At 57.1% G+C, this 24,713-nt stretch overlaps 1 protein-coding gene across 1 annotated transcript; it reads right to left on the bottom strand.

Moving 5' to 3' along the window:
- Positions 1-1,567: 1,567 nt before the first annotated feature.
- Positions 1,568-17,153, bottom strand: APC2 (APC regulator of Wnt signaling pathway 2). The gene is made up of 15 exons (XM_090289176.1): positions 17,013-17,153; positions 16,745-16,835; positions 16,468-16,648; positions 15,474-15,582; positions 15,221-15,337; positions 14,376-14,453; positions 14,084-14,182; positions 13,242-13,623; positions 12,722-12,730; positions 12,542-12,637; positions 10,964-11,103; positions 10,486-10,563; positions 10,175-10,291; positions 9,573-9,787; positions 1,568-8,725 (listed from the first exon to the last, which is right to left on the bottom strand). Exons 1-15 carry the CDS (start codon positions 17,151-17,153, stop codon positions 3,769-3,771), a joined length of 6,810 nt encoding a protein of 2,269 aa, XP_090145302.1. The 3' UTR covers positions 1,568-3,768.
- Positions 17,154-24,713: the final 7,560 nt, after the last annotated feature.

The raw sequence follows: 24,713 nt of genomic DNA, 5'->3' as shown, positions 1-24,713 counted from the left end.
GCCCTGTGTCTGGCTGTAGCAGGGACAGTGTGGAATGAGGGGGTATGCCTATCTCATCTAGGCACAGGCTTCTTACCAAGGGTCAGAATAGGCTTTGTGAATGCTATTCACCCCCAGGCTTCTCTTTTGGACCTGATTGCTCTCAGCCTGGACTTGATGTGGGGCCTCAGAACCCATTCTCCCGTCTTTCCCTTTGGTGATCCTGTTTCACTGATCACCCATTAGACTGAGCTTGTCTTTGTATGAACCTCTGTGGGGCCCCCAGAGTTCCAGATGAGAATGGGGGTTCTGTCTCCTCCTTTGCCCATGGTGACAATGACCATGTGAGGAGCAATTGCCCAGCAGGGCCCACATCTGAGATGAGGCCTTCAGTGGCCCCAAACACTCAGATCTAAGGTGTGGACTCTCTCTCAGAGCAGCACTTGTCCGTCTGGTTCATGGTTGGGATGCAGGACCGACCTGTAAGCTGTGGGATCCATCAGACAAGGGTGCTCCCAAGGTAAAACAAGCTGTTCAGTTACCTGCCTGAAATCCTCATCTGGCCACCTCCATCCTGGCAGTCCAGGTCCATCCTAGATCTCCTCACCAAGTCCCTCAAATGAAATCCCCCCTGACATCAGCCATCTGGTGGTGCCTCTGTGAGCTGCTCCTTTTCAGGGTTCCCTGGGAGCTTAGGAAAACACCTGGACCCAACAAGGCAAGTTCTTGACATGGGTGACCTAGCATCCCAGGAGGTGTTTTCTTTCATATGAAGAAGGGGTATCTGCTGAAGCCTGAGAGACCTCTAAAACCTGAAAATGCTGGCTTGGCTCCAGATAGAGCAGTTGGACACAGGCTTCATTGTCCAGGCCCCCCTGGCCCACCTGGTAATATCTCAAAGGTGCCCTACTGCCCTGGACTGGGATGTCACCCCTCACTGCACATCCCTGGCCTCTAGGTGGGTCTACCTGAGTCTGATTCTGGGGGCTCCGGAGCACGTCCTCCCGCCCCACAAGGATCAGGAGACACTCCACTTACCTTCCCCTGCACATTCACCTGTTCTAAGTGTTCTCCTTGCACAAATCTCACAGCCCAACCTGCCTCTAACACATGGACCCAGGGTGGGCAACCTGATGGAAAACCCACAAAGTACTCTCGTAACACCTTGTCCTGACCCATTTGGAAGCAGGGCCATGTAGAGCAAGATTCAACAGCTGTTTATTAAAGGTGCACATAAGATGCCTGGTCCTTGCATTCTTTATACCAGACAATGGCTTTAGGTTGTTTAGGGTGGGGCGGGGCAACAAAGCTGTATTTATTTACACATGTCCTGTAACACTTCAGAGGCCCAGGGTATAGACTTAACGGGCAGAGATGGATGGACCAAAACAACCAGGCGTAGGCTGGGTTGCTATGACTGCCAGCCAGGTGACAGACTAGGACAGAGGGGGTGAGGTATCGCTGTGCTTGCAGGCATGTTCCCTTGGTTCAGCATTCAGTTGGTGGTGGTTTCTCAAGGTCATGGCCTAAGGATGCTCTGGAGGCAAACAGGGCCCCCTCGGCATGGCTTCACAGGAGATGTCCTTTAGTCTTCCAGCTCAGGCCTAGAATCAGTTGTCCAGTGACCACCACTCTTCTCGGGGCATAGGACCCCCACCATCCTGCCCTGCCTGGTGATGAGGTGTGCCTGTGCCCCCGTCATGAGAACAGAGAAGGCAAATGTGGCTGCAGGACAATGGGGCTTGAGCTCCCTGCGTGCTGGCCGAGGTGGGAGCTGCCCCTTTGTGAGGACAAGGGGCAGGTGGTGGGGGCAGCCAGGGAGGATCTGGTCATGTCACCTAGTCACAGCAGCCACTCTGGCTCTAGAGGTAGCTCTGGGAGTTCTCGTGGCCCATGTGGGGAAACTGAGACATAGAGCTTTGAGAGCACCACCCAGGGTCTCACAGTGCATGGGTGCTCCCACCACTTTGAACCCACGATGGCTAGGTAAGCTGGGTGTGGGTTTGCAGAGCTCCCTCTCACACCAGGCCATTTTGGGGGGCAGTTGGCTCATGGTGAGTGTGAGCATACATCTGACAGCCCCTGCACTTAAGAGTTGAGATCACCTAGTCCTGCCCCTTCAGGCTAAGGATAGGGGCAAGGACTGGTGGTTTCTGAAATGTATCTGAGACAACTCCCGCCTTAGTACGTCCTGAGGGTCAGCTGTGTGTGTGCAATGTGCTGCCCCACCCTCATTGCCATGCTCCACTTTGTGCCAGCACATCCTGGGAAGTTTGGTCACAGGAGCATTTGGTGCATCAAAGCATTCCTGCATCCTGCCTGTGGCCTTCTGGGGCAGAGCCCTGGCACTTGTTCTGCAGACAGGGTATTCCAGGGCTTGAAATACAACATGACAGAGATGTGTTAGCAGCAGCACAGTGTCTGTGGTGGCTGGGATCAGCGTGGCCCCTGGAGCTGGGAACAGTCCAGTGGAGGAAGCAATTCTGCTCCTGGGTGAGCTTCTTCCATAGACAGAGGACAGGAAGGGACAATGGTGCTTATGGGCAGGGACAGAGGCTCCTTCCATGCTTCCACCCAACTCTCAACCGTGCTTCCCCACCTCCCAGAGAAGGCACCTAAAGTCTAGATGTTACTGTGTCTCCCCAAATGGCATTTGCTATCCAGCCCCTCCTAGGCAGCTCTCTGCACTGCGGCTGTGACAGCAGATCCGCGAGCCTGAGAGCAGCTTGTTCCCAGAATCAGGCTTCCGCAGAAAAGAGGTCATTTGCTCGATCTGCAGGAAGCCGAGCAGGAATCTCAGCAGTCTTCTCTGCACACACACGCACGCACAGCCCAGGAATAGGCCCACCAGGCTCCTTGTGCCCTTCCATCTGGGCCTCCTCTGACAACAACATTCTAGCACTTGGGAAGCTCTGGCCTCCACACATCCAGCTGACCTGACCACAGTCCTGGAGCTCCAGGCCCTATACCTCTTCCAAGGCCAGGTGCCACCTTCACCATAGTCCCCGCAGTTGTACCCTCCTATGGATCCAGGGCTTTGTGTGTCACCAAGGTGAACTAGATTTGGTTATGACTCTTGTCCTTCCCATTGCATCTCATCCACCACAGCTAGTCCTGACTGCACCCACCTCCCTGGACCCCTCTTCCTCTTCTTCTCAAAACCAACATGGGGTGGCCCTGCATCACCCAACCCAGTCTTATTTTGCCCTTTTCTTCTTGCCCCTTTCCAGGCTGTTCTGACAGCACCCTCTCTGTCCATCAGCTGGCTTGGCACCTAACAAAGGGAGGGTGGATAGAGGGGGAGGCCCCTCTCACTGTTGGGCTCAGCCACACCCCTCCCTCATCTGAGGCTGAGAAGGCAAACAAACCAGCAGTTATCATTAATAAATTACTTGGCTGCCTCCATAATTATGGGCTTTGTCCTCCGGTGGATGCCTTGGGCCCGGCTGGCAGGTGTTAGGTGGTACTATCTCCTGCAGCTCCATCCCTTACTTCAGGGAAATACTGTAAACTCCCTCGGCTCCCCAGAGATGAGGGTCCTGCTGAGGCTTAGGTCCAATGGGGCTGGGGGTTGGGATGGTGGTTTCTGCACATGGGCCAGCCAGGACTTGAAGTCCAGCCGGCAGCCCATTCTTTCTCAAGTCCCCACAGCACAGAAGCAAGCATGAGATGTGAGGCCCAATGGGCTGGGGTGGGACTCCGATGGCAGAGCAGGTGGTTCCTGGGGCCACCTTCAAGGCAACCAGATGGCCAGCCAGAGAGGATGTTCCAGAAAACTGGTCCAAGCAACTATTCTAGAAGGTCAGTGGGCGCAGGGGCTTTTTCCACTGCTGAGTCAGTGGTTGCCACCACCATGGGGCTGGGTACATAGTTGAAGGGGGGTACTCGAGCCGAGCGGCTGGGGGAGCTATGCCGGCTGGTAACAAAGCCCCCCACAACTACCCCCAGGCCCTCATGGATGAAGGGGGCCAAGGTGGATCCCTTGGCAGGGTCAGGCTTATTCACCTCACTGCTGAGGAAGGATGTGGGTCTGCCAGCCGGGGCCTGGGGGAGCCCCCTGTTCTCCAGGCTTGGGGATGTGCTGGAGTTGGTCTTGGTGGTAGAGAAGTCCTCTGTCTGGACCACAGCATCATTGGTCTTGCGCTGTGGGGGACTGCCCGGGCACTCCTCGGGTGAGGTGCCCATGAGCGGAAGGGCAGTAGCAGGCAGTGTGCTCCGCAGGATATGTGGCACGTCCTCATCCCGGATGCGACGCCATGTGGTGCCCAGTGAGGCCACCCTAGGCAGGGGTCGGGCCTCCCCATCACTGCTTTGGTGGGCAGGATCAGCTTCAGGACCAGAGGCAGCACCCTCTTGCCTTTGGGTCATGCTGATATGGGGCAGAGACGCATACCGCTTGACTGCCTCTGGCTGGGTAGCCTGTTTGCGAATGGGCAGACGGGATGGGCTCTCTGAGCTAGTGCGCCTTGGTGGCCGCTCACCAGGGCCTAGCCGAGCTGCGAGGGGCTGCTGGGGGACCAGGGCCTGTGGTGGGGGTGCCCGCAGCTCCTTGCACCGGGAGGAACAGAGGAAGACGGTAGGCAGTGTGGGCCGGCTGCAGCGAGGTGAGCTGCCCCGGGAGGCAGAAGTGGTGGCTTCAGCAGCAGACAGCTCTAAACGGCGTTGGTGCAGCAGGCCTGGTGATTCCTTAATGAATGTCAGCTGCCTTTGGAAACCCGAACAATTGGAGGACTCGCTGCGGCTGGATTGGGCCGAAGCCATGCGCACAAGGCCCATGCGGCCCCCTCGGGCACCCGGACCCCCCTTGAGCCCCACCTGACCCCTGGGGCCTGGCTCTGGGGTTGCCCTGGCTAGCGGTAGTGGTCCCCGCCTGGTGGGCTTCTGCATAAAGGGGATCCGCACCGGCGACTTCTGCGTCTTGTGCTGCTTAGCCAGCAGGGTCCGCGTGGGTGTCTTGGACACCTGTGAGGCCCCAGGGCTGGGCAGGGGCCCTGAAGTATGGGAAGCAGGGAGCGACCTCCTAGCCAAGGGCTGGGAAGCAGGGGAGGTCTGAGAGGAGTTGGATGAAGGGGTCTTGGTGAGGCGGGCTGGTGGTGTCGCACTCCTCTGCGGGGGGCTCGGGGCAGCAAGCTCTGAGATCTTGCCAGGCCTGTGCAGGCTGCTAGACCGCTGCTGCCCAGGGCCGAGGGTTTTGGTGGGAGCTGCTGACTGTGCTGGGCTCAGGGGTCCTATCTTCCTTGATGTGGTGCGGAGGCCAGGGGTGCCTTTGGGCCGGACCCTGGTGGAAGGGCTGGGCATGTAGATCACTGTCCTTCCTCGAAGCATGGTTGGCACCCCAGACATGGTCTTCTGAGTACCACGCAGCTTCTCTGGGCCACAGGGCAAGCAGGGGCTCCTGCTGCTGCTGCTTTGCTGGGCCAGGGTCACATCCTGTTTCTCTGGCCGAGTGACACTGCTTACTTGTCCCTCTGCCCGTTGTCGCCGCCCTTTCCTGTGCAGGGAGGGCTGCAAGGTGGAGCCCACAGACAGCCCTGACACAAAGGACAGGATAGAGTCAGACTCAGATGAGGCCTCTTGGGTGTCTGCTGCTGCTGCCTGGTGCAGCCAGGTGACAATAGAGTTGGCACCCTCCTGGATGGCACGCCACTCAACGCTGTCCAGGTCTGAGGCATGGTCTGACCCTGCTGCCTCCTCACCATGCTCCTGTGTCCCCTCTGCTGGCCGTTTGTCCAGCCGGGCACCTCGGGGCTTGTGACACCTTGGATCCGATGCCTGTGGCCAGCGCCTAGGCTTGGCTGAGCCAATGCAGCGCCGCAGTAGCTCCACCTTGGCCCGAGGGCTGGGATTGCCATCATTCCTGCCTCCAGGGCCTGGGTCCTTGGCGACTACTGGCTCATGGGCTTGGAGCCTGCTGGCCTCGGTCTCAGGCTCACTGAGGGAGCTGGTCGAGGAACTTAGGGAGTAGCATGGTGGTGTCTCATCGGCGATGAGGCTGGGCTGGGCCTGGGCAGGCATTGTGGCCTTGGGCACAACCTGTGCCTTCTTCCTGCCAGCTAGGCGCTCCCTCTTCACTGCCTGGGGAATAGCAGATGCCCACAGGGAGGGTGCCACCACTGCTGCTGTGGATGGTTCCTCATCCGAGCCATTGCTGTAAAAGCAGTACACAGTTTCCTCAGTGGGCGTTGTGAGGCACAGGGACTGCAGTGTCCCCTCCCCACATGCTCGGCCTGCTTGGGGGCTGTCTCTGTCAACACAAGCTCTTGGGGGCCTTCGGAGGGGCAGCTCCAGCCCTGCCTGCCTCCTGCCTGTCCCCTGGGCTGGCTCCATGCTGCGGCCCGCACCTCTAATCCTGTGCCAATGCCCAGCAGCCTGCCTGGCAGGAGCCTCTCGGCCTGCTGGCTTCTGCCCATCCCCATGCCCACCAGGCAGTTCCCTGGGAGATTCTTGCAGTGTCTCATCGCTGAGTGAGGTCATGCTGAAGTTGACTGGCGTGCCCTCAGCCAAGTCATTGTATGAGTTGTCCTCCCGGGCCGGGGTGGGCACCAGCATGTAGACGGGCACAGGCAGTGTGCAGCGGCCAGGCACCAGTGCTGAGGCCACCTTGCAAAGCTGGGTAGGCATGGCTGTGCCCAGGCAATCCCGCAGCAGCTCTAGATCCTGACTAGTGGCAGGTGGCCCCTCGAGGCGACCACTGGCCTCATCTCGCCGACGGTGCCCAGCAAAGTGCTGGCTGGGGCCACCACTACCGCCAAGTTCAGCGCAGGCCGGGGGCAGCAGCCGCAGTTCAACATCCTTCTGCACATAGTGCTCATGCAGGGCCAGTGCACTGAGGCTGGAGGCACACGAGAAGTTTTCATCTGGCTTCTCTACAGTGAAGCGCACACTGCCAGCATCCAGTTCAGAGGGCAGCCAGCAACGCTCCCTGCAGTCAGCGATGTCCAGGAAACGCTTCACGTAACTTTCCCATTGCAGGCTGAACTGCGTGGTCTCGCGCTCACCTGGAGGCGGGGGGGCCAGTGGTGGTGTCTTGCTACGGCTTGGTGGCATGGTCTGCCCAGGGCTGTCAGGTAGTTCACTGGGGCTGACAGTGCCACTGCCCAGCCCACTGCAGGGGTCGCTGGGGATTGAGCTGACAATGGACGGGCTCTCAAAGCTTCCCAGTGAGCTCACTGAGCTGCAGCGGCTCAGCACCAGTGGTGTCTCCTGCACACAGTTCTCTGAGGAGCTAGACGGTGTGGCGTCCTCTACCTCAAGGCTCCTGCCCGGAGGGGGCACAGGGATAGCCACAGGCAGGGAGGTATCCCCTGGCCCATGCCAAGCCTGGTCCAGCTCTGCCTCACTGGGGCTAGCCTCCTCCAGCCCCTCCAGGGATGAGTCACTATCATTCAGGTCCCCTGCCTCACTGGGGCCAGGGCGGCCAGCTGAGGACAATGAGGACAGGGAGCTACAACGGGACAGGCAGAGTGGTGCTGCCTCTGCCATCAGCTTCTCAGCCACTTTGCTCACACCCTCTGCAGGTAACCAGGCCTGCTTCCGGGTCCCAGGGACCAGGAGCCCTATACCAGCCTTAGCTGTGTCCTCAAGCAGTGGCACATGTTGGTAAGTGGGTGACAACTTAATGGTGCGCACACATGCATTAGTGGCTGCAGCCTCCCGGGCTGTTGGCTTATCCTGGCCATCCAACAGGTTGAGGTCAAGCTGGCTGGGCCGCACCTGGCCACATGGTGGCCCCTCTCGGTGCTCGGCCAGTGAGGCCAATGGGCAGGGCCGTGTCTGATCACGAGGACAGTGCCCATCACTGGTGCTGCCACTATTAAGGCTATCATTGGAGAGACTGGCGTGCGCTGCCTTCAGTCGCAGCAACGGGTGAGCTCGGCTGCCGGCCTCCCGCTGCCCACCCTCAGGCCCCCAGCAAGGAGAGTAGGACTGGGCTCGGCCCTCCCTTGGGACCTCCTGCCCGGGATCCCCAGAGCTGAGGCTGAAGCTGTCATCGGATGATGTGTGCAGGGCTGAGATGTCCTCCACCAGCCGGTCAATCCGTGCCACTGCCAGTGCCAGCTTTGCCTTGGCCCTGGCTGCCAAAGCTGCCTCCCCACTGACCTCCTTCTCTACCTCTGGGCCATTGCGGTGGGCAGGTGGGGCACGGGCCAGCGCCTGGCCTTGAAGGAAGGAGCTTCCCAGAAAGAGGGACAGGACAGTGGGGCTGGCAGGCTCCGTGGTGGCAGCCACAGCAGCCAGGGAGGGCACGTCATCATCATCGAAGCAGCCCGAGTCCGAGGCATAGTCCTGGGCCAGCCCATCCAGGTGCCGCAGGGGCGGCAGTGGCTTCTTGGAGGCAGCCTCAGCCTCAGCCTCAGGCAGGCCCTGCTTCTCCAGGTGGTCAAGCGCCTGGGTCAGGTGCCGAGTGTCCAGCTCAGCCTCCAGGGCCCGTTGCTTGCGCACATATAGGCTGGGCACACAGGCGCTAGGGGAAACAGCAGTGGCCGCTGCCTGATACTTGGCAGGCCGGTGGGCCAGGAGATTGCGCAGGGCAGCAGCACTGCCCATGGCAATCATTTTGTGCTTGGAGTGCACAAGGTTGCGCAGCATGGCCACAGCACCCAGGTCCCACAGCAGCTCCTGGTCACGTGGACTGCGGGCGGACAGGTTCCAGAGCGTGCCACAGGCATTGCTTACAATGGTCAGGCTGTGCGATGTCAGGTGCTGCAGCAGCGTCTGTAGGCAGTTGTGGTCCCGCAACACTTGCCTGTAGCACAGAGGAGCATGTCAGACAGGGCCAGCCTTCATCTTACCAGGAGCAAGGTGGCCAGATTTAGCAAATAAAAATATAAGGCACCCAGCTGAGTTTGAATAAATAAAGGAATAAATATGTAGTGTAAGCCTATCCCAAGTATTGAATGGGATACACTTGCACTAATTATTTTACTTAAAAAAGTAATATATTTATTAAATAATACTAAAATTAATAATGCTTATCTTTTAAAGTAAAATTTAATATATTTCATTTTAGCACAGTAGCTCATGTGATGTTTGGGATAGACATACTGTAGATAAATTTTATTTGTGTTTAAAAATATTAAGTATTGCCCTGGTTGATGTGGCTCAGTTGACTGAGTGCCAGCCTGCAAACCTGGGGGTCGCTAGTTCTGTTTCCAGTCAGGGCATGTTGTTGGCTGGGTCCCCATTTGGGGGTGAGAGGCAACCACACATTGTTTCTCTCCCTCTCTTTCCCCCTCCCCTCCCCTCTCTCTAAAAATAAATAAATAAAATCCTTAAAAAATAAAACATATATGGTAAAAAATATTTTAAAATATTGATTATCACTTGTAAATTATTGTATTATTTAATAAATAAAATCTTTAGCAAAGTATATCTCATGCTGTATTTGGGAATACTTATAATAAAAAGATTAGTCCCTGAGGACAAATCAGGAACAGCTATTTGCAGGACAAACCAAGGCTGCTTCAGTGATAGTTCACTGCAGAATGGGTTCTGCTACCCCCAGTTCCAGACCACATCTGGGAGTCCACCTTCCCCTAGCATCCTCCATGGCACTCTCTACCCACTGTGACTCTGGGGTGGGATAGGCCCACCTGTAGTCCTCGCGGGTGGCGATGAGGCTGGACACATTGCGCAGGATGCCCCCGCCACTCTCAATGATGGCCAGCGAGTTGCTCTGGCACTTGTAGGTCAGTGTGCTCACCAGGAAGCCCAGCGCACCATCCACCTGGCAGATGGCTGCTTTGTTCTCTGTGCTGTGTGCTGAGAGGTTCCATAGGGCACTGAGCACACTTTTCAGGGTGGACTCCTAGGCACAGGGTTGGGATGCGGGAAGGTCAGTAGAGGGGGGACTCCAGGTACTGACCCTACCCACTTGGCCCTCCCCATCAAGGAGCAGACAAAAGTCTAGAAGAAAGGCACCTAAATACATTTTCAAATAAAAGTGAAAAAATAAAATTGACCCTCACAGGATCTCTGAGTGGCAGGGTTGGAAGCCCCAGATGCCTGTCTGAGAACGATCTGCTAGGCTAAGCAGTGCGTCGTTTGTTTTGATTTCTCCAAGATGGAGAACTCATCACCTGTTGCCAGTGTCTCCCTGCCTTGTGGCTGACATTAAACAGCAATGCCAACGCCCTCTCCCTAGGGTCTCAGGTACATTTCCACCCCCACCCCGCCACATCCACCTAGTGCCCACCTTGGAGGCTCGTAGGACACACTGCATCAGGGCGGTCATGCTGCCGACCTCCCTCAGCACCTTCTTGCTGTTGATGTCAGCCCGCCAGGACAGATTGCGCAAGATGCTAGATACCACCTGGGATAAGGCACAGGGCAGGCAAGGTGGACCCAGGGCCCCCCACCCGCAACCCCACATGTGGTGGAGCTACAGAGAGATTGGAGAGGATGCCCATCATACCCATGGGGGAGGAGACTCCATTGGCAGAGGCCTTGGGCAGTGGGGCACCCTGCAAGGCTCTCCCCGTACCCCACCCCACGCCATCCAGGTACCTGCTGGAGATCTTCACTCTCTGAAGCCAGCTGGGCCACGATGGCCTCCATGCTGCCCCGCCGGGCACACAGAGTGGCCTGTGGGGTGCCACAGGATATTCACGCCATGGTCAGTGGGGCAGGAATCATGGAAGACACCGTGCCCCACCTTCAGGCTTTCTCCCTGAGCCCAAGCACTCCATCCTCACCACCATGGCAAAGGGATAGCAGTTACCCTGTTGCTTATATAAGGAAATTGAGGCTGAGACAGGCACAGACACCCAGCCTCCCCCAGCTCAGAGGCCCTACTCTACAGCAGAGAAACCAAGCAGATGGTGGCCTGACTGACCAAGTCCAGCCATAGCCCTTCCTCTCACGGCCCTCTCTGGGCCTCAGTCTACCCGCCTATAAAATGGGGACAGCTGTTCTCTTTCAGGCCTGTTTTCAGCCTCAAGAGAGGGTGGGGAGAGTGTTGACGCCACCTGCCCACTCCAGGCACCTTGTTGGCAACGTCCCCAAAGGTGAGGTTGGTGAGGGTCATGCCAGCGTATCTGCGCAGGGCAAGGTTGAGCGGGTCCTGGGTCATCTTGTACATCTCGTAGTCCACCTGTAATAGCTCTGCCACGGCCTGCAGCCCGCCTATAGGGACATGGGAGGGGGCACAGCAAGGCTGGGTGCAGGGGGGTCACCCAAAAAAACCCTCTGCCTTCCAGCCTCTGTCCATGACACCTCCCTGCTTATGTGCCCTCCCTCCATCCTACCCCGAGATGTGCTCTCCTCACATCCACCTTCGAAGTCCACCTCCAAGGACACCTCCTCTAGGCAACCTGCTGCCAGGCTGGCATGATTCCTTGGATACCCTGTAACCTTCACACCCACCTCCTTTCAGCTCTCCACCTCCATTCACATTTCTTCCAGCTACCAGGCCTTTGCATGTGCTGTTCCCTCTGCCTGGAATTCTTTTCCCTGCTGTTTCCTCAGGTTCCTGGCTCCCTTCTGCTCCCAGGTCAAGAAGGCCCTCAACATCCCAAATGAGAACCACTCCAAGACCATTAGACTTCAAGCTTCTGAAGGCAGGGCCAGGTCACAGGGGCAGGGTCTGGACAGCAGCTGCTTAGGAACTACTAATTACTGCCATACACACAGTTCTTTACTCACTACAAAAACTAGGTTTTCACTTGACAAAGAATAAGCAAACATGGGTGGAAATAGGGTAAATAGAAGAGAAAAAACTCAAATGCAAAGTGCCCTTCCCCCTTCACTGAGCAAAGACAACAGAGGCAATTTGTGCATTCAGGGGCTGGGGCCGTTAGACACTTCTGTGGTTTCCAGATCTGGGGTTTTATTTGGCTTGGTTACTGCCTTCCTTGGTTTTCTACATCTTCCTACAAAAATCCAGCCAGAGGATAAGTTCTTCATCTGGGAAAGGAATGACTTAAAAAGTATACACTTTGCCCTGGCTGGTGTTGCTCAGTGGACTGAGCGCGGGCCTGCGAGCCAAAGGATTGCCATTAGATTCCCAGTCAGGGCATATGCCTGGGTGGCCAGGTCCCCAGTTGGGGGCATGTGAGAGGCAACCACACATTGATGTTTCTCTCCCTCTCTTTCCCCCTCCCTTCTCCTCTCTCTAAAAATAAAAATAAATAAATTAATTAAAAAAATAAAGTATACACTTTCCTAAGTGTCTGCTGGTTTGTTAGGGTTGCAAATGCCCATTTCTGCACAGCCAGACAACAGGAGATCTGACTAAACCTCTGAGTATTTGACCATCTGCTGCGTGAGAAGCAGTGTCTCATTTTTAGTAACTAGAGTAAAATTAAGCACATTGCTGGGATTTTTTTTCCATATTTCAATTAAGAGGTGTAGTAATGCTTCCAAATCTAAAACTTTACAAGGTCACCCCTTCTCCAGCCACCTGGTAGCTCTGATTCTGTGTATTAGAATTCTGTGTAGCTGCTTCCCTGTCCTCTGAGCCCCAGGGCCATTAAGGATAAAACCCTGCCCCAGGCTGAACGAGGCCCAGAATCCTCAGGTCAAATGGGGAGGGGGCTGTGGAGGAGGCAAGGGGTGCACTCACCCAGCTCATTCATGGCTCGGCGGTATTCCTCATCAAAGGACAGTTTCATCACCGCGCAGGTGGCCTGGCAGATCTGAGGCTCAATAGGGACTGGAGCTGTGGGCCAAGGAACCAGGTCAGAGCCCTCCCAGTCCAGGAAAAGATCCCTATTGGGTCCCACCCCTCCCTGTCTTCTCCAACCCGTAAAGACTCCAGAGCTCTGCAAACTGCTGCACGCTTGGCAACTGAGGGGTCACTGCCAGAGCAGCGGCCTCATTTTCCAACCCTTCCTAAAATGAGTAACAAGGTGCCTGCCTCACCCAGAGCTGAGATGGGAGATGAAGTCATGCTGGGTGCTCAGGAACTTTTGGCAGTGCTTTTGTCATAGATTAACTTTGTGATCAGCTGCCAAAACTACAAATCTCAAAGTTTGCACCCATCCATGTTTCTGGTTACCCACAATCCATCCATGCATTCAGTGACTGTTTCTTGAGCTACTCTGCAACCAGGGCATGTGTTGTAGGTGGCTGTCCTTTTGCCATTCTGCTGTGACAAAGTCACCATAAGGCCTCAGCCTGCATGTGGCCCAGAGAAGGTACACAGAAAAGACCATAATAGTTATCTTTAGCAGTAACAACAGCTAATGATAACACCCTGTCACCTGAGAAGCCCAGGATGTGTGTCCATTGCACAAATATGGCCAGAGAGGCTGCCCACTCACCATGGCCCCCCTCAGACTTGCCATCCTGGGCCTGCAGCCAATCCCAGCAGGTCTCACAGTAGGCACGGATCTGCTCCAGCACATGCAGGACACGCATTTCCTTGCGCGCCAGTCCCTGGTCTGGCTGGGAGAAGATGATATTGTGTAGTGCTGCATTGGCATGCATGCGTGCATCCTTGGCTCCGGATGCCCCAGGGGTCCCATTTCGACCCCCAGCCCCAGCCTCTGTGCCGTGAAGGATCTGTAGCAGCAGTGGCAGGCAGCCTGAGCGGCGCATGGCCACACAACTCTCGGGAGAGCTGGACATGGCGAGCAGTGTGCGAGCTGTGTCCTCTTGGTCCCGTGTTGCCAGCATTGACAGCAGCCAGAAGACTACCTCCACCTGTGGGGGTGGGCAGGGATGGAGTCCGGGAGCCCCACCCGGTTTGCCTTGCCCCAGCCAGCCTGCTGCCCTCCCCAGCTAGGGATGGCCCTGATACTCAGGGTGACTCACCCTAAACATGGTAGGAGTCCTGTGACCCTAGCCTAGGAGAACCACTTCCTAACCCCCATCATCCTCACCTTGCATCCCCCAGGGGCCACCACACACACCTCGGGAGATGGATGGGAAGCCTCAGCCCATGAGGACCAATGCCCACCCCACTGGCATCACCACATACTCCTAGGGGTAGCCCTACATCTAAGTCTAGGGTGCTGTCCCAAACACACAGGACAGGTATCTCCACTCACATTGCCACGCTCCAGACCACATGCTGGCCCCACCAGCCTCATTGCACCCAAGTCCAGCCAGCTGCCCACTCCCCACCCTGCCTCTCAGTGCCCCCCAACTGGACTCCCCTTACCTTGCTGTTGCCTGGCTGAGGGGCACCATCCTCAGGGTGCACGGGGGCCTTAGTCTCAGGGTCCTCATCCACTGGCATCGACTTTACTGCCAGCAAGGCCTATGGAAAGAACACAGTTTGGGGGGTTACAGGAGCACCCCACAAAGCACCCAGGCTGGTGATGCTGGCCAGTCCTATGATGATGTAGTGGAGGCTCCACCTATTCCGACACCCTGCGTAGGATCCTCAGGGTCCCTTCCTTTCCTGGGATCATCACCTCCCCTGAGGGCCCTGACTCTGTGCCTCCCTGTACCTGGGGCTCTGTCTGCTGCACCCGGTCCTGCGCAGACAGCAGCTCCTTGTCGATCTGCTCCAGACGTGAAGCACGGATCTATGTGGGAGAAAGGCACAAGACTTGCTGCAGCTGCCCATCCCTGCTTTGACCCTGTCCACTCCCTGATAGGGTCCTGCCCACTGTACGTACCACACTCCCACCTCTGACTTCGCCCACTAGTTGGTATTGCCTGCTCACTCTTCTAACCCCACCCCTACTTACTTTATGGTATTGCTCAAGAAACAATCATTGAATGCATGGATGGATTGTGGGTAACAAGAAACATGGATGGGTGCAGACTTTGACATTGGTAGTTTTGGCAGCTGATCGCAAAGTTAATCTATGACAAAAGCACCGACTGTCCAAACCCACCCATGGCTCTTACTCCACCTACTCCATAATTGGGTACTACTCTGTCTAGACCCTCTCCCATTCTTCTAGCCCAGCCCCCTACTTAGGCCCCACTCTAGGCCCTCCTACTCCCTTATTTTGTCCCATCCCAAGTTAGACCCATCCTTCTAGACCCACTCACACTCCCTGATATGACTCCGCCCACTGACCAAATCACCCAGTTTGCCCTGGCCTGTGTTCTCAGCCTCTGAGCCTGCCTCTGCCCTTAGGCCCCTCTGGCTGCACCCAGGAACATCTCCAGCCTCTGGCTCCGCCTCCTGAGCCAGACCCTGCCCACAGCAGTCTCTCTCCTCTGATTATACCTGATGCATATAACTCTACCCCATAATCCAGACTCTTCCCACAACTATCTCTGCGCTCCGATTCACACACTGTGCTTGGCCCGCTTGCCTCGGCCCCGCCCACCGCCTCACCTGCGCCCGCTGCACCATCTCGTCGGAGGTGCCAAATCGCTCCTCCATTAGCGAACGGATGTGCTGGGACTCGAACTCCAGCTGCTGCCGGATCAGGTCCATCTGCATGGAGAACTGCTGGGAGGGGCGGACAGGCCGCAGTGAGGGGCTGCCCGAGCCCGGGGCCAGGAGCCTGCCCACCACTCCCTCGGCTGGGGGAGGTGCCGACCCACAGAACCTTCCCCTGCCACCCGCGCCCTCCCTGCGCGCTCACAGTCTCCACATGCGGGAGCTCATCCAGGCGCTTGGACAGGCTCTGCAACTGCGAGTAGTACCAGAGCTTCTCCTTTTCTTCCTTCTCAATCTCATTCAACAGGAAACACCTGGGGGAGGGCAGGTAGGTGGGCCCGACCCTCAGAGAAGGAACCACTAATAAAGGGTGGTTTGTTTCCATTTTTGCAATCGTTTGTTGGGTGCTTAGTGTATGTCAAGTTTAACAGGCAGCATGGCAAAGTCTTGCCCTTGATGCTCCTTTACACTAGGGTTGGATGGGTGGGGTACAGAAAGTTGTTTTTTTAAGTAGTTCCTTTTTAAACTCTGGTCCTCAGAGAATGACCCTGAAAGGGGGGGGGGGGGGGCTGTTCCGATTCTAACACCTATCCCACACTCGCTAATCTCCTTTCAGACGACATAGGGAGGCTTCAGGCTCAGATTGCTCCAGTTGTAACAGTCTCCCTCTTAACACCCTGTGGGGAGATACCAGTATTCCCACCCATTTTACAGAGCATAAGTCTGAGGCTGGGAGGGGCTAGAGGACTTGCTTGAGGTCACACAGCAGCCAAGCATGGACCTGCAGATCTCTCTGACCCCACACAACCCAGCCAAGTTGAGCAGAGCGCCTGGACACTGCATCCCTCTGCTGGCCCCCCGCCCACGTTTCTTGGGCCACAGCCCTCTCTCCACAAAGGCTGCCTTAAGCCCTTCTGGCTTCAGGCCTAACTGGACACAGCCCTGTTCCTGGTAACAACTGGGTGTCAGGGACCTCTGGTGACATCTAGGAGCCCACCCCTCTGGCAGGAACGCCCCCTTCTCTTTATCCTCCAGCTGAGGTCAGCTGTGCTAGGAAAGGGGGTGGAGGAGCCACAGGGGATGGGTGGCTAGAGAGGCTGGTGGGCCAATCAAAGGGCAGAGACTGCTGGGGTGGTTGGTGTCTGGCTGGTGGCGGGGCTACATGAGAGCAGCCAGTGATCAGTGTCCCATGTTCTTACCGTTCCCTGTCCAGTTCCTCCAGCAGCTGGATGGTGGCCCGGCTCAACTCTCCAAAGCTGTCCTTGGAAGTCCCGGAGCCATGTACCGGGCTTCCTTCAGGGGTGTGGGCAGCAGGCTCAGGGCCCAGGGCAGGGGGCTGGAACTTGAGGTTGTACAGGCTGGTGATGTCCATCTGCAGGGCTGGATGGGTATGGAAGGAGGGGGTGAGGTCACCCCCTGCCTCTCCTCCTCCCAGCTCCATCTAGGTGTGCAGATGCTCTCAGGCTGGCCCCTTACCTTTCAGCTGCTCCAGCACCTCAGTCTGCCCTGAGGACACCAGGACTAGGGCCTCCTGCTCCAGCTTGCATTGTAAGTGCTTCAGAACCTCCTGGAGTGGACGGCAAGAGAGAGTGCTGGTTGGCATGGCCGCTGCCCTGGGCTGCCCCAGATCCACTCCCCTGTGAGATGCCCTTGGCCTTGCCTACCCATCTCTGGGGCCCTGGTGTTTGTCCCTGTGACCCAGGCCCATGTCCTCTGCCCAGCCTCGGCCCCCCCACCCCGCCACCTTCATGCCAGATGTCTCCGTCTCCAGCTTAGACAGGTGGCTTGAGTTGTCTCGAAGCTCCTGTCTCAGGTGATTGTTCTCAGCCTTCAAGGCCTCCACCTGCCGTACCAGCTGCTCATAGGATGCCACAGAGCTTGTCATCTTCAACTCCTGCAGAGCCTGCAGCCATAGGTCACATGAGACTCTGAGGAGAAGGCAGCCCTGGACCTAAGCCCTAGCCCTCCCACCCAACCATGGAGCTGGGTCCCAGTCAGGAGAGGCTGGTGTGGACTGCTGTAGGCAGGATGGTGCTGGCCCAGGGAATCCTGGGGACAGACAGTGTGGCAGATGGAGTGACAGACATAGTCAGGAACAATGGCTGAGAGAGGCAGAGCCATCAGACGGGTATTAAGACACACAGACAACCCAAACACCCAACTGACCAATAGATAGACTTCCATCCTCACACCTGGGGTCCTAGACACATGTGCTTGTAGATGACCAGACAAACCGACAGCTGAGACCCTGACAGTCTAACCCAGCAGATGGATTGGCCAGCCCAGTGCCACCAGGCTCACAGACATACTCACAGCCAGAGAAACAGATAGACAGTTGGACATCCAAGACACATCCTTGTAGCAATGTAGCTGCCCAGAGGCTGCATGGACAAACCACCAGCTGGCACAATTGATGGACAATAAGAATGTCATGAATATTCTAAGAAATCAATGGACAGGCTGACAGTAGAGCCCCAGACCCACACAAGCCCACCATAGTTGCCCTGGGGCTTGAGAACCTGGATGCTCTGTATTCCTCACAACCCCTCCATTAGCAGCTGGATCTGGAGAGCTACCTGTGTAGCTCAGGAGCCCTGCAGTCCGCCAGCCCCTGCGGCCCTCAGTGGCCCAGGCCCCATCCCCTGGGCTCCTCCACTGCCGCCTGCTTCTTTGTGTGTTTGGCTGTCCTTTCTTGCTCAGGCCCAGCCTCCCTCTGCCCAACAGGCCAGTGCCTCCTCACTCAGCTTGGCACTCCTACCAGAGCCTTCCTGCCCACCCCACCTTCCCTCTTTGTTCCCTTAACATCAGCGCTCCCCCTCCCTTTGCCTTTGTCTGAGGCTCACCAATGGCAGCCCATCCCCTCTGCCCCCTCCTCCTGGGAGCCATCTCCTTGCCCAACTTAACTCCCTCCCCAAATCAGCCAGCCCTCCCCTGCCTCCCTCCTCTACCTGGCCACACTTTTTCTTCACTTGCTCTTTCATTTTTCTCTCTGTCCTCCTACCCCAGAAGGTTTCTGATCACCCTGAAGTCACCAAGGACACAGCTGGGCCTGGAGTAGGGATAGGGGGCTTGGCCTCAGTGGCGGGATAAGTCAGGCCATCCAAACTGACTCAGAGGACCTACTGAATGCCTGGCTCTGTCATTTGGCTTTCTTGTCATAGTCTTGGGTCTTGGAGGCCACCATTAGAGGGAGAAGCTGAGGCCAGGGGGACAGATGAGGCATGACTGGAACCCAGACATTGGGCATGCTCAGAATTCCAGGCAATGCTGGAGGCACACAAGCCCCACCCCCTCTGCAGACCTCAGGTTATCCAGCAGAGGAGTTGGGGGAACTCAGTCTGCCAGTTTCATCTTGTGAGCTGATATAAGGGTCAGGAGGAACAGCGGTTATCAAGCAAACACAAGTCAGAGGGCAGAGGGGACAACAACACAAGTCAGAAGGCGAGACAGCATATCAGGATGGAGAGACCCAGCTGCTTGGTGACCACAGCCTTTGCCTACCACCCCAATATTGATTCTGCCCAAGGCTCAGTCAGGGGTCTCAGCTGAGGATCAGGGCAGGGGTTGTGATAAGGTCTCTAGGGTCTGGCCAGAGACCTGTGTCCTGGCTGAGGCCACCATGCTGTGCCCAGCCCAGGGGAAGCACTAGGTGAAGCACAAAACCCTGCATATTCTTCCCATTCCCCAAATCCAGATTACCTTCTCAAGCACCCCCACCACCACCATGCAGGCCACCCTTATAGGGCCAGCCTAGGATACCTTCATTCCTCCTGACACTCTACGTCCTCATTAGATGGAGCTTAGCAGCAGGGTCCCCACAGGGTTCCCCAACATTCTGGCCTCGGTCCCCAACTCCAGACTCTCACCAGCCCCTCAAGCCCTGCCCAGCTGGACCCTCCCTTCCCTAGCTCCCCACATCCGCCCATCAGAGCAGCCTCGCTGGTCTCCCACAGTCCGCTCCTCATGCACAGAGGGAAGCTTTGGAAATAACTGGTAAGATTCTATTCCTCCCCTGCTCCAAGAGCTGCCATGGCTCCTTAGTGCCCTCAACATAAGACCTGTCTTCTCCACATACACTCCACATTCTTCCCCCAGGCCTTTGCACGTTATGTTCTCCTGCCTGGAGCACCTTTCCTGACTTGCTATCCCTCACACAGCAGCTTCCTCAAGAAAGCCCTCCAGCCTGCCCCTCACCCCCAGGCTGCATCAGGAGCCTCGAAGGGCCTCCCTGAGGTATCTTCATCACCAAAGGGAAAGCACCAAATAGCTTGAGGTTCCTCTAATTAAGGAGTGAATAGCTAAATTTCAGTGGAACATAGCACAGTTATGGTCCAAAAGGGCCCTTGTCTTTCCGTCAATCCAAACCCCCCACTTTACTGAGAAGACACTTCAGGGAGGTGCAGCACTCTCCCCCAAGCACACAGCAGGCCTGCCCACATACTCTGGGAGGTCCAAGTGTTGAAGCCTGTGAGTAGGTATTGCATGGGATAGACAGCAGTGATGAAGGTGCCCACCTCCTGGGACTCAGTTTCCCCTCCGGCTCCACCCTAGAGAAACGGAGGCTCCAGAGTGTACGCGGCAGAGAGAAGGGGTGATGATGGAGACAACCTTGCACAGGCGGAGGCCACACCCCCTGCCCTTCACCCAGGAAAGCGCGCTGCTTACTTTATCTCAGGCTGAGCTAGGCTGGATCCTCCTCCCTTGGTGTAGCTCCGAGACCCCGCTTGAGATCCTAGCGCTCCTGGGTCGGAGAGGCCACGGGGCGCGGGCTCTGGGGCGGACAAAGGCCGATGTGGGCCTGGCAGGCGGCGCCGCCACTCAGGGCGCTGGGCGAGACCACCGTGAGCGGGGGAGGATGCTGGATGCAGGATGCAGGCGCGGCGGCCAATGGCGGCGCGGGAAGACAGGCTGGTGCCATGGCAACAGCCAATGGAGGCCCGGGGCGGGGACCGGCAGCGGCCACAGGGTGTCGGGCCTCCACGCCGGTTGAGGGGCTGTATGTGCAGGGATGGGGGTGGGGGAGGCGAAGTCCCCAGGGAAAGGCGGCTCCCCGAAGACTAGGACCCAGTGTCCCTCTTCCCATTCCTGGATGAAACGCCTTAGAACCTCTCGCGGCTGTTTTCGCATTATTTAAGAGTAAAACATCCAGTCTCGTGTGTTACATCAGCATCTTGTAGGGGGAGCTCCTGGGGCAGGGATAGGGCCAGTCAGTCCCCTCCTATCGGATAGGTCTGACCTTGTGCAGATGGGTTAGGGTAGGACAGGGTTCAGGATCCAGGCTGGATGCCACCTGCCACAGGGTCCTGACTGGTGGGGGAGGGGAAGCATGGGGGATGGACGGGTAACCTGGGGAGCACCTGGGACCCTGCATTTCTCCTCCTTGCTCCTTGTCTCCCTGGCAGAGCATCAGTCCCTCCGTGGGCATCTGCCTTGACTCTGTGTCTCCCCCAATGTCCCTCAGTCTTCCTCTATCCCTCTCATCTCTGTCTCCCTGTGTATCTGTCCCTCATCACACCCCTAATTCACCCTCATAGAAGGGAAGCCAGAGGAGGGAGGGACCTCGGGTCCCAGAAATGCACGTCCCTAGCTGTCTCAGATCCTCAGTGGATCTATGCAGACCACTTTAAGATTAAACGCCCAGGGCCAGAACCTGCAGCTGCAGCCCAATCATCCCTGCTGCTGACCTCAAAGAACAGAGACGTGGGTTTGAAGCCTATCCCTGTCTTTTCCCCACATCAGAGGCCAGGGAAAATTGTTCACTATGTGACCCTCAGTTTTTCCCATATGTCAAATGGAGAGGCAGCTGCAGTCCTTGCAATGGCCGGTGCCAGGGACCACGGAAGGGACAGCCAAGAGCACAGGACCATGCTGTTTCCTGCTGGGTCTACTGCAGGAGGCCCTGTGTGCCCATCCTAGGTCAGCAATGCTGGGTGCTCAGAGGACTCAAGCCTGACTGTCCCAGAGCCTCCAGAACTGGACACAGCTGTCCCCAGCCTGTGGGGTTGGGGAAACAGTGAAGTGGGCAGAAAGGCTCTTTCTGGAGGCTGGGAAGGCTGAACTGAGGAGGCAGTACCAGTGGTGGGCCTCTTCAGGATGAATAAGAATTGGCCCTGGAATCAAGAAGGGAAAAGGCATTCTAGGCTGAGGGAACAGCATGTGCAATGCTTGGAGCTATAAGACGTTAGAGCTCATTCAGGAGATATGGGCTTCTGGTGGGGCCAAGGAGTACAGCAGGTGATAGGGCCAGACTGGGGGAGTTTTAAGAGGTTTAGAGAAGGGCAAACTGGGCAAATCTAAAATAGGGACAGAGCCCAGGGTCCTGGCTTCAGCTCCATCTTGCTATCCCTGTGTAACCTTGGTTATGTCTCTCTCTGGTCTAAGCTTCCCATTTTATTCACTGGAAGGTGGGTTGGAGAATCCCTGCCCTTACATCCCACTGAACTAAGTCTCACCCTCCCCACTGAGCCTTAAGATGTCACTGCTCCTCAGGAACAGCTCCCCAGACTCCTCTCAGCCAGAACCTTAAAGATGGTAGGAGCATGTAGGGTCCAGTTGCCTTTCGTCCCCTCATACATAAGGGGAAACTAAAGCTCGGGGCAGGGAACACATTGCTTGAGTTCATGCAAGAGTCCCACCAGGCACTGGGCCTCCCTCCTTCACCCATTGGGTGTGACAGGGGCCTGGAAGGCTGAGAGGATGTGGGGGCTGAGACCCTGTCCACAAACCTCTTCAACATTATGTCCCTGACATCCCCCCAAATCCTTGACCCTCTAAATCATTGAGTCACAACCACACTCAGACATCACTGGAAATTCTAGAACCACAGGAGCTTCAGGAAACCCTACAGCCTGCCAAGACCCCAGGCCCAATTTTGAGAAACTAAGAGACAATCCCCCCCCACTGCCATTGCACAGTGCTTAGGCCTAGCAAGAGGGGTCTCTTCCCAGCACCCTACTCACTGTTGCTGGGTTCTGGAGAATAGAATTGAATCATGATGCTCGCTTCTTCACATCCCCCGAGACACCCCACCCTTCCTCCCAGCACACAGCAGGGTCACTCATGAAGTGTCTTTGGGCCTTCTGAGCCTGACTTCAAGGAGTCTCTACCCCATTGATTTCAGTCCTTCCCCACTGAGCTTCTCCCCTGTGTTAGGGGCTGCGGGCAGAGCCAGGGGCATCCTCCACTCAGAGTTGGGTGGAAGGTTGGAGGGAAGCAGGAAGGCACCAGGTCGTCATCATTTGACCACCCACAAGCCTCGGGCTGGGTGACCTGGCCCTGACAGGTGAGGAAAGACTACACCTGGCTGTAGGGTCGGGGCCGGTCAGTCTAAGCCGCGCCCCTAAAGCCCGACCCTGGGTGGGTCGCCTAACCGGGGTCCTGGGACTCATTTTCATGGGTGAGGAAGGGTAGGGAGTGCGGTCCCGTCAGAACCAGGGACAGCTCCCTACAGCCTTCAGGTGGTGTCCTCTGAGGGTGCCTCCGCCTAGCAGTCAGGCTCCTGTCCCGACTCCGGGTGTGACCTTGGGTTTTCCGCTGAACCCCCAGCCTCAGTTTCCTCTTAAATAGGAGATTAGTTAGAGTTCCAGGATTCAGAACGACTACAGAGACCGGCAAAGAGCTGTGGCCCAGTGAGATGGATATTATTAAGAAGAACCTCAGCGTTAGCGTACGTCAGAGTTGGCCCTACACTCTGAGCCCAGAAGAGGAAACTGAGGCCTAGATAGGCGCAGGGCGTGGCCCGGCCCCCCACCCAAAGCCCGTTCGGGGCGGATCCTCGGCAAAGAGCGCCCTGGCCGTAGCCCCCACAGCCCCAGCGGTCTCGGCTCTGCGCAATGGGTCGGGTCTGGAGGCCTCCCTCCGAGTCGGAGTCCTGGGCCCGGCGAGACTACCCTTGAGCAGATAGGGGGAGGAGGGTCGCTGCAGTGCAGAGGAGGGGCTCCCAGCCCTGCCAACAGACTCAGGCGGTTTCCCTGGGAACAGTCTCCAAGGCGACTGCGCGAGACCCCAGACCTATCAAGTCTGCGTACACAAGCCTGTGCGTCCCCTGCCGTCGGGACCACTGTCCTCGCGGTCCGCACCCCCTAGCTGCGCCCAGGGCCGGACCCCCCGCACCCTACCTTGTCCCGGAAGAAGGCCGAGTGCAGCAAGCTCAGGAGCCCCAGAAGCCCCATGGAGCCGCGGCCGCCTTGGACCAACCCTCGCCCCGCCCTCGGCCGGGGGAGTGGGGAAAGCAGTGATGGGGGGAGGGGATGGGAAGGGCGGCCAAGACTCCCTGCGCCTGCGTGGAGGGGGCGGGGAGGGTCACTCAACAGGCCAGAGCCGGGACTCCTCCGGGAAAGGGGCAAATGAGGGGGTCTTAGGAACATCACAGGGGCTGGGGAAGGAGTCTCGAGAGACTGAGGACTGGGAAAGGCGGTACAAGGAGATCCCAAGGGAGAAGGAGGGCGTATGAGCAGAGGCGTTCCGTGCGGGTAGAAAAGAGTGGGGAGAGGTACCCATGACTGCTGGAGAGGAATACGGTTTGGGGAAGTGGGAACCCAGGGATGAGGGCTCCCGCCAGCAATGGAGATCTCGGTGGGAGGCACCACCCCTCGGCGGTAGTCTGCTGCGCCCTTGGACAGTGTCCTTCAGAAGCCCAGGTACCTCTTCGAGTTCGCCCAGGCTGGGGCTGTGCGCTCAATTCATTAGTCATTCAACGAATATTGGTTGTGCGCCTGTTTCTTCCAGGCTCTGAGCTGGGTGCTAGACATGGAAGGGCCTGATGGAGCTACAACACCCGTAAATAGTCATTTAGCAAACACACTAAGCAGGTACTGTGTGCTTGTGTGCCGGACGCTGTGCAATGAACAAAGTCAAAGCCGCTGAGCGTGGGAGACTGACATTGAGGGAAGAGGCCGACAGTCAACAAGAAGACAGAAGAGGAGAGAGCAGGGAGGGCACTTGAATATATACCAGAGTGATGACTCAAATGGGAAGAGTGTCCTGGCCCGAAAGAAAACCCTACGCAAAGGGAGGGCCAAGTCGTTCAGGGTCCCAGTGGGCGCGGGAGGACTTGGGCTTTTACCCGAAGGGACGTAGCAGCCATGGAAGGCTGTGGGCAGAGTACGGGCGTGTGCACTAGGCGCTCTCTGGCGCCTTATGATGGCTGCGGGGAGGACCGGCTGTCGGTCGGAGGACCAAATTGCTCACAGGCAGCCCTCTGGTGGCTACCAGGGAGAATAGACACTGGGTGTCTATTATTATGTACTGTGCTAAGTTCTGGGAAGGCAAAGAACAAGTGGCAGGAAGAGAAAGGGGGTGCTACTTTGGCTGAGATAGTTAGGGCAGGCCTCGTGAGCAGGTGCTATGCATCCTTGCAAAGGGCATCCAGGCAGGGGGCACAGTCCATACAAAGGCTGGGAAGTGGGACAAGCCTGCAGAGTCTGGACAGCAGCAGGGAGGCAGG

This window comes from Furipterus horrens, unplaced genomic scaffold, assembly GCF_987537825.1.
Source record: "Furipterus horrens unplaced genomic scaffold, mFurHor1.1.pri manual_scaffold_10, whole genome shotgun sequence".
Taxonomy (NCBI): Eukaryota; Metazoa; Chordata; class Mammalia; order Chiroptera; family Furipteridae; genus Furipterus; species Furipterus horrens.
This window is presented reverse-complemented; position numbering and strand designations above follow the sequence as displayed.

Excerpts from the sequence above, each read along its gene's own strand:
- APC2 (XM_090289176.1), bottom strand. The coding sequence starts at position 17,153 with ATGACAAGCTCTGTGGCATCCTATGAGCAGCTGGTACGGCAGGTGGAG. Across the intron at positions 11,104-12,541 it reads CCGAGCCATGAATGAGCTGG|GCGGGCTGCAGGCCGTGGCA; the intron begins GTGAGTGCACCC and ends ATGTCCCTATAG. Across the intron at positions 8,726-9,572 it reads GCCACCCGCGAGGACTACAG|GCAAGTGTTGCGGGACCACA; the intron begins GTGGGCCTATCC and ends TCTGTGCTACAG.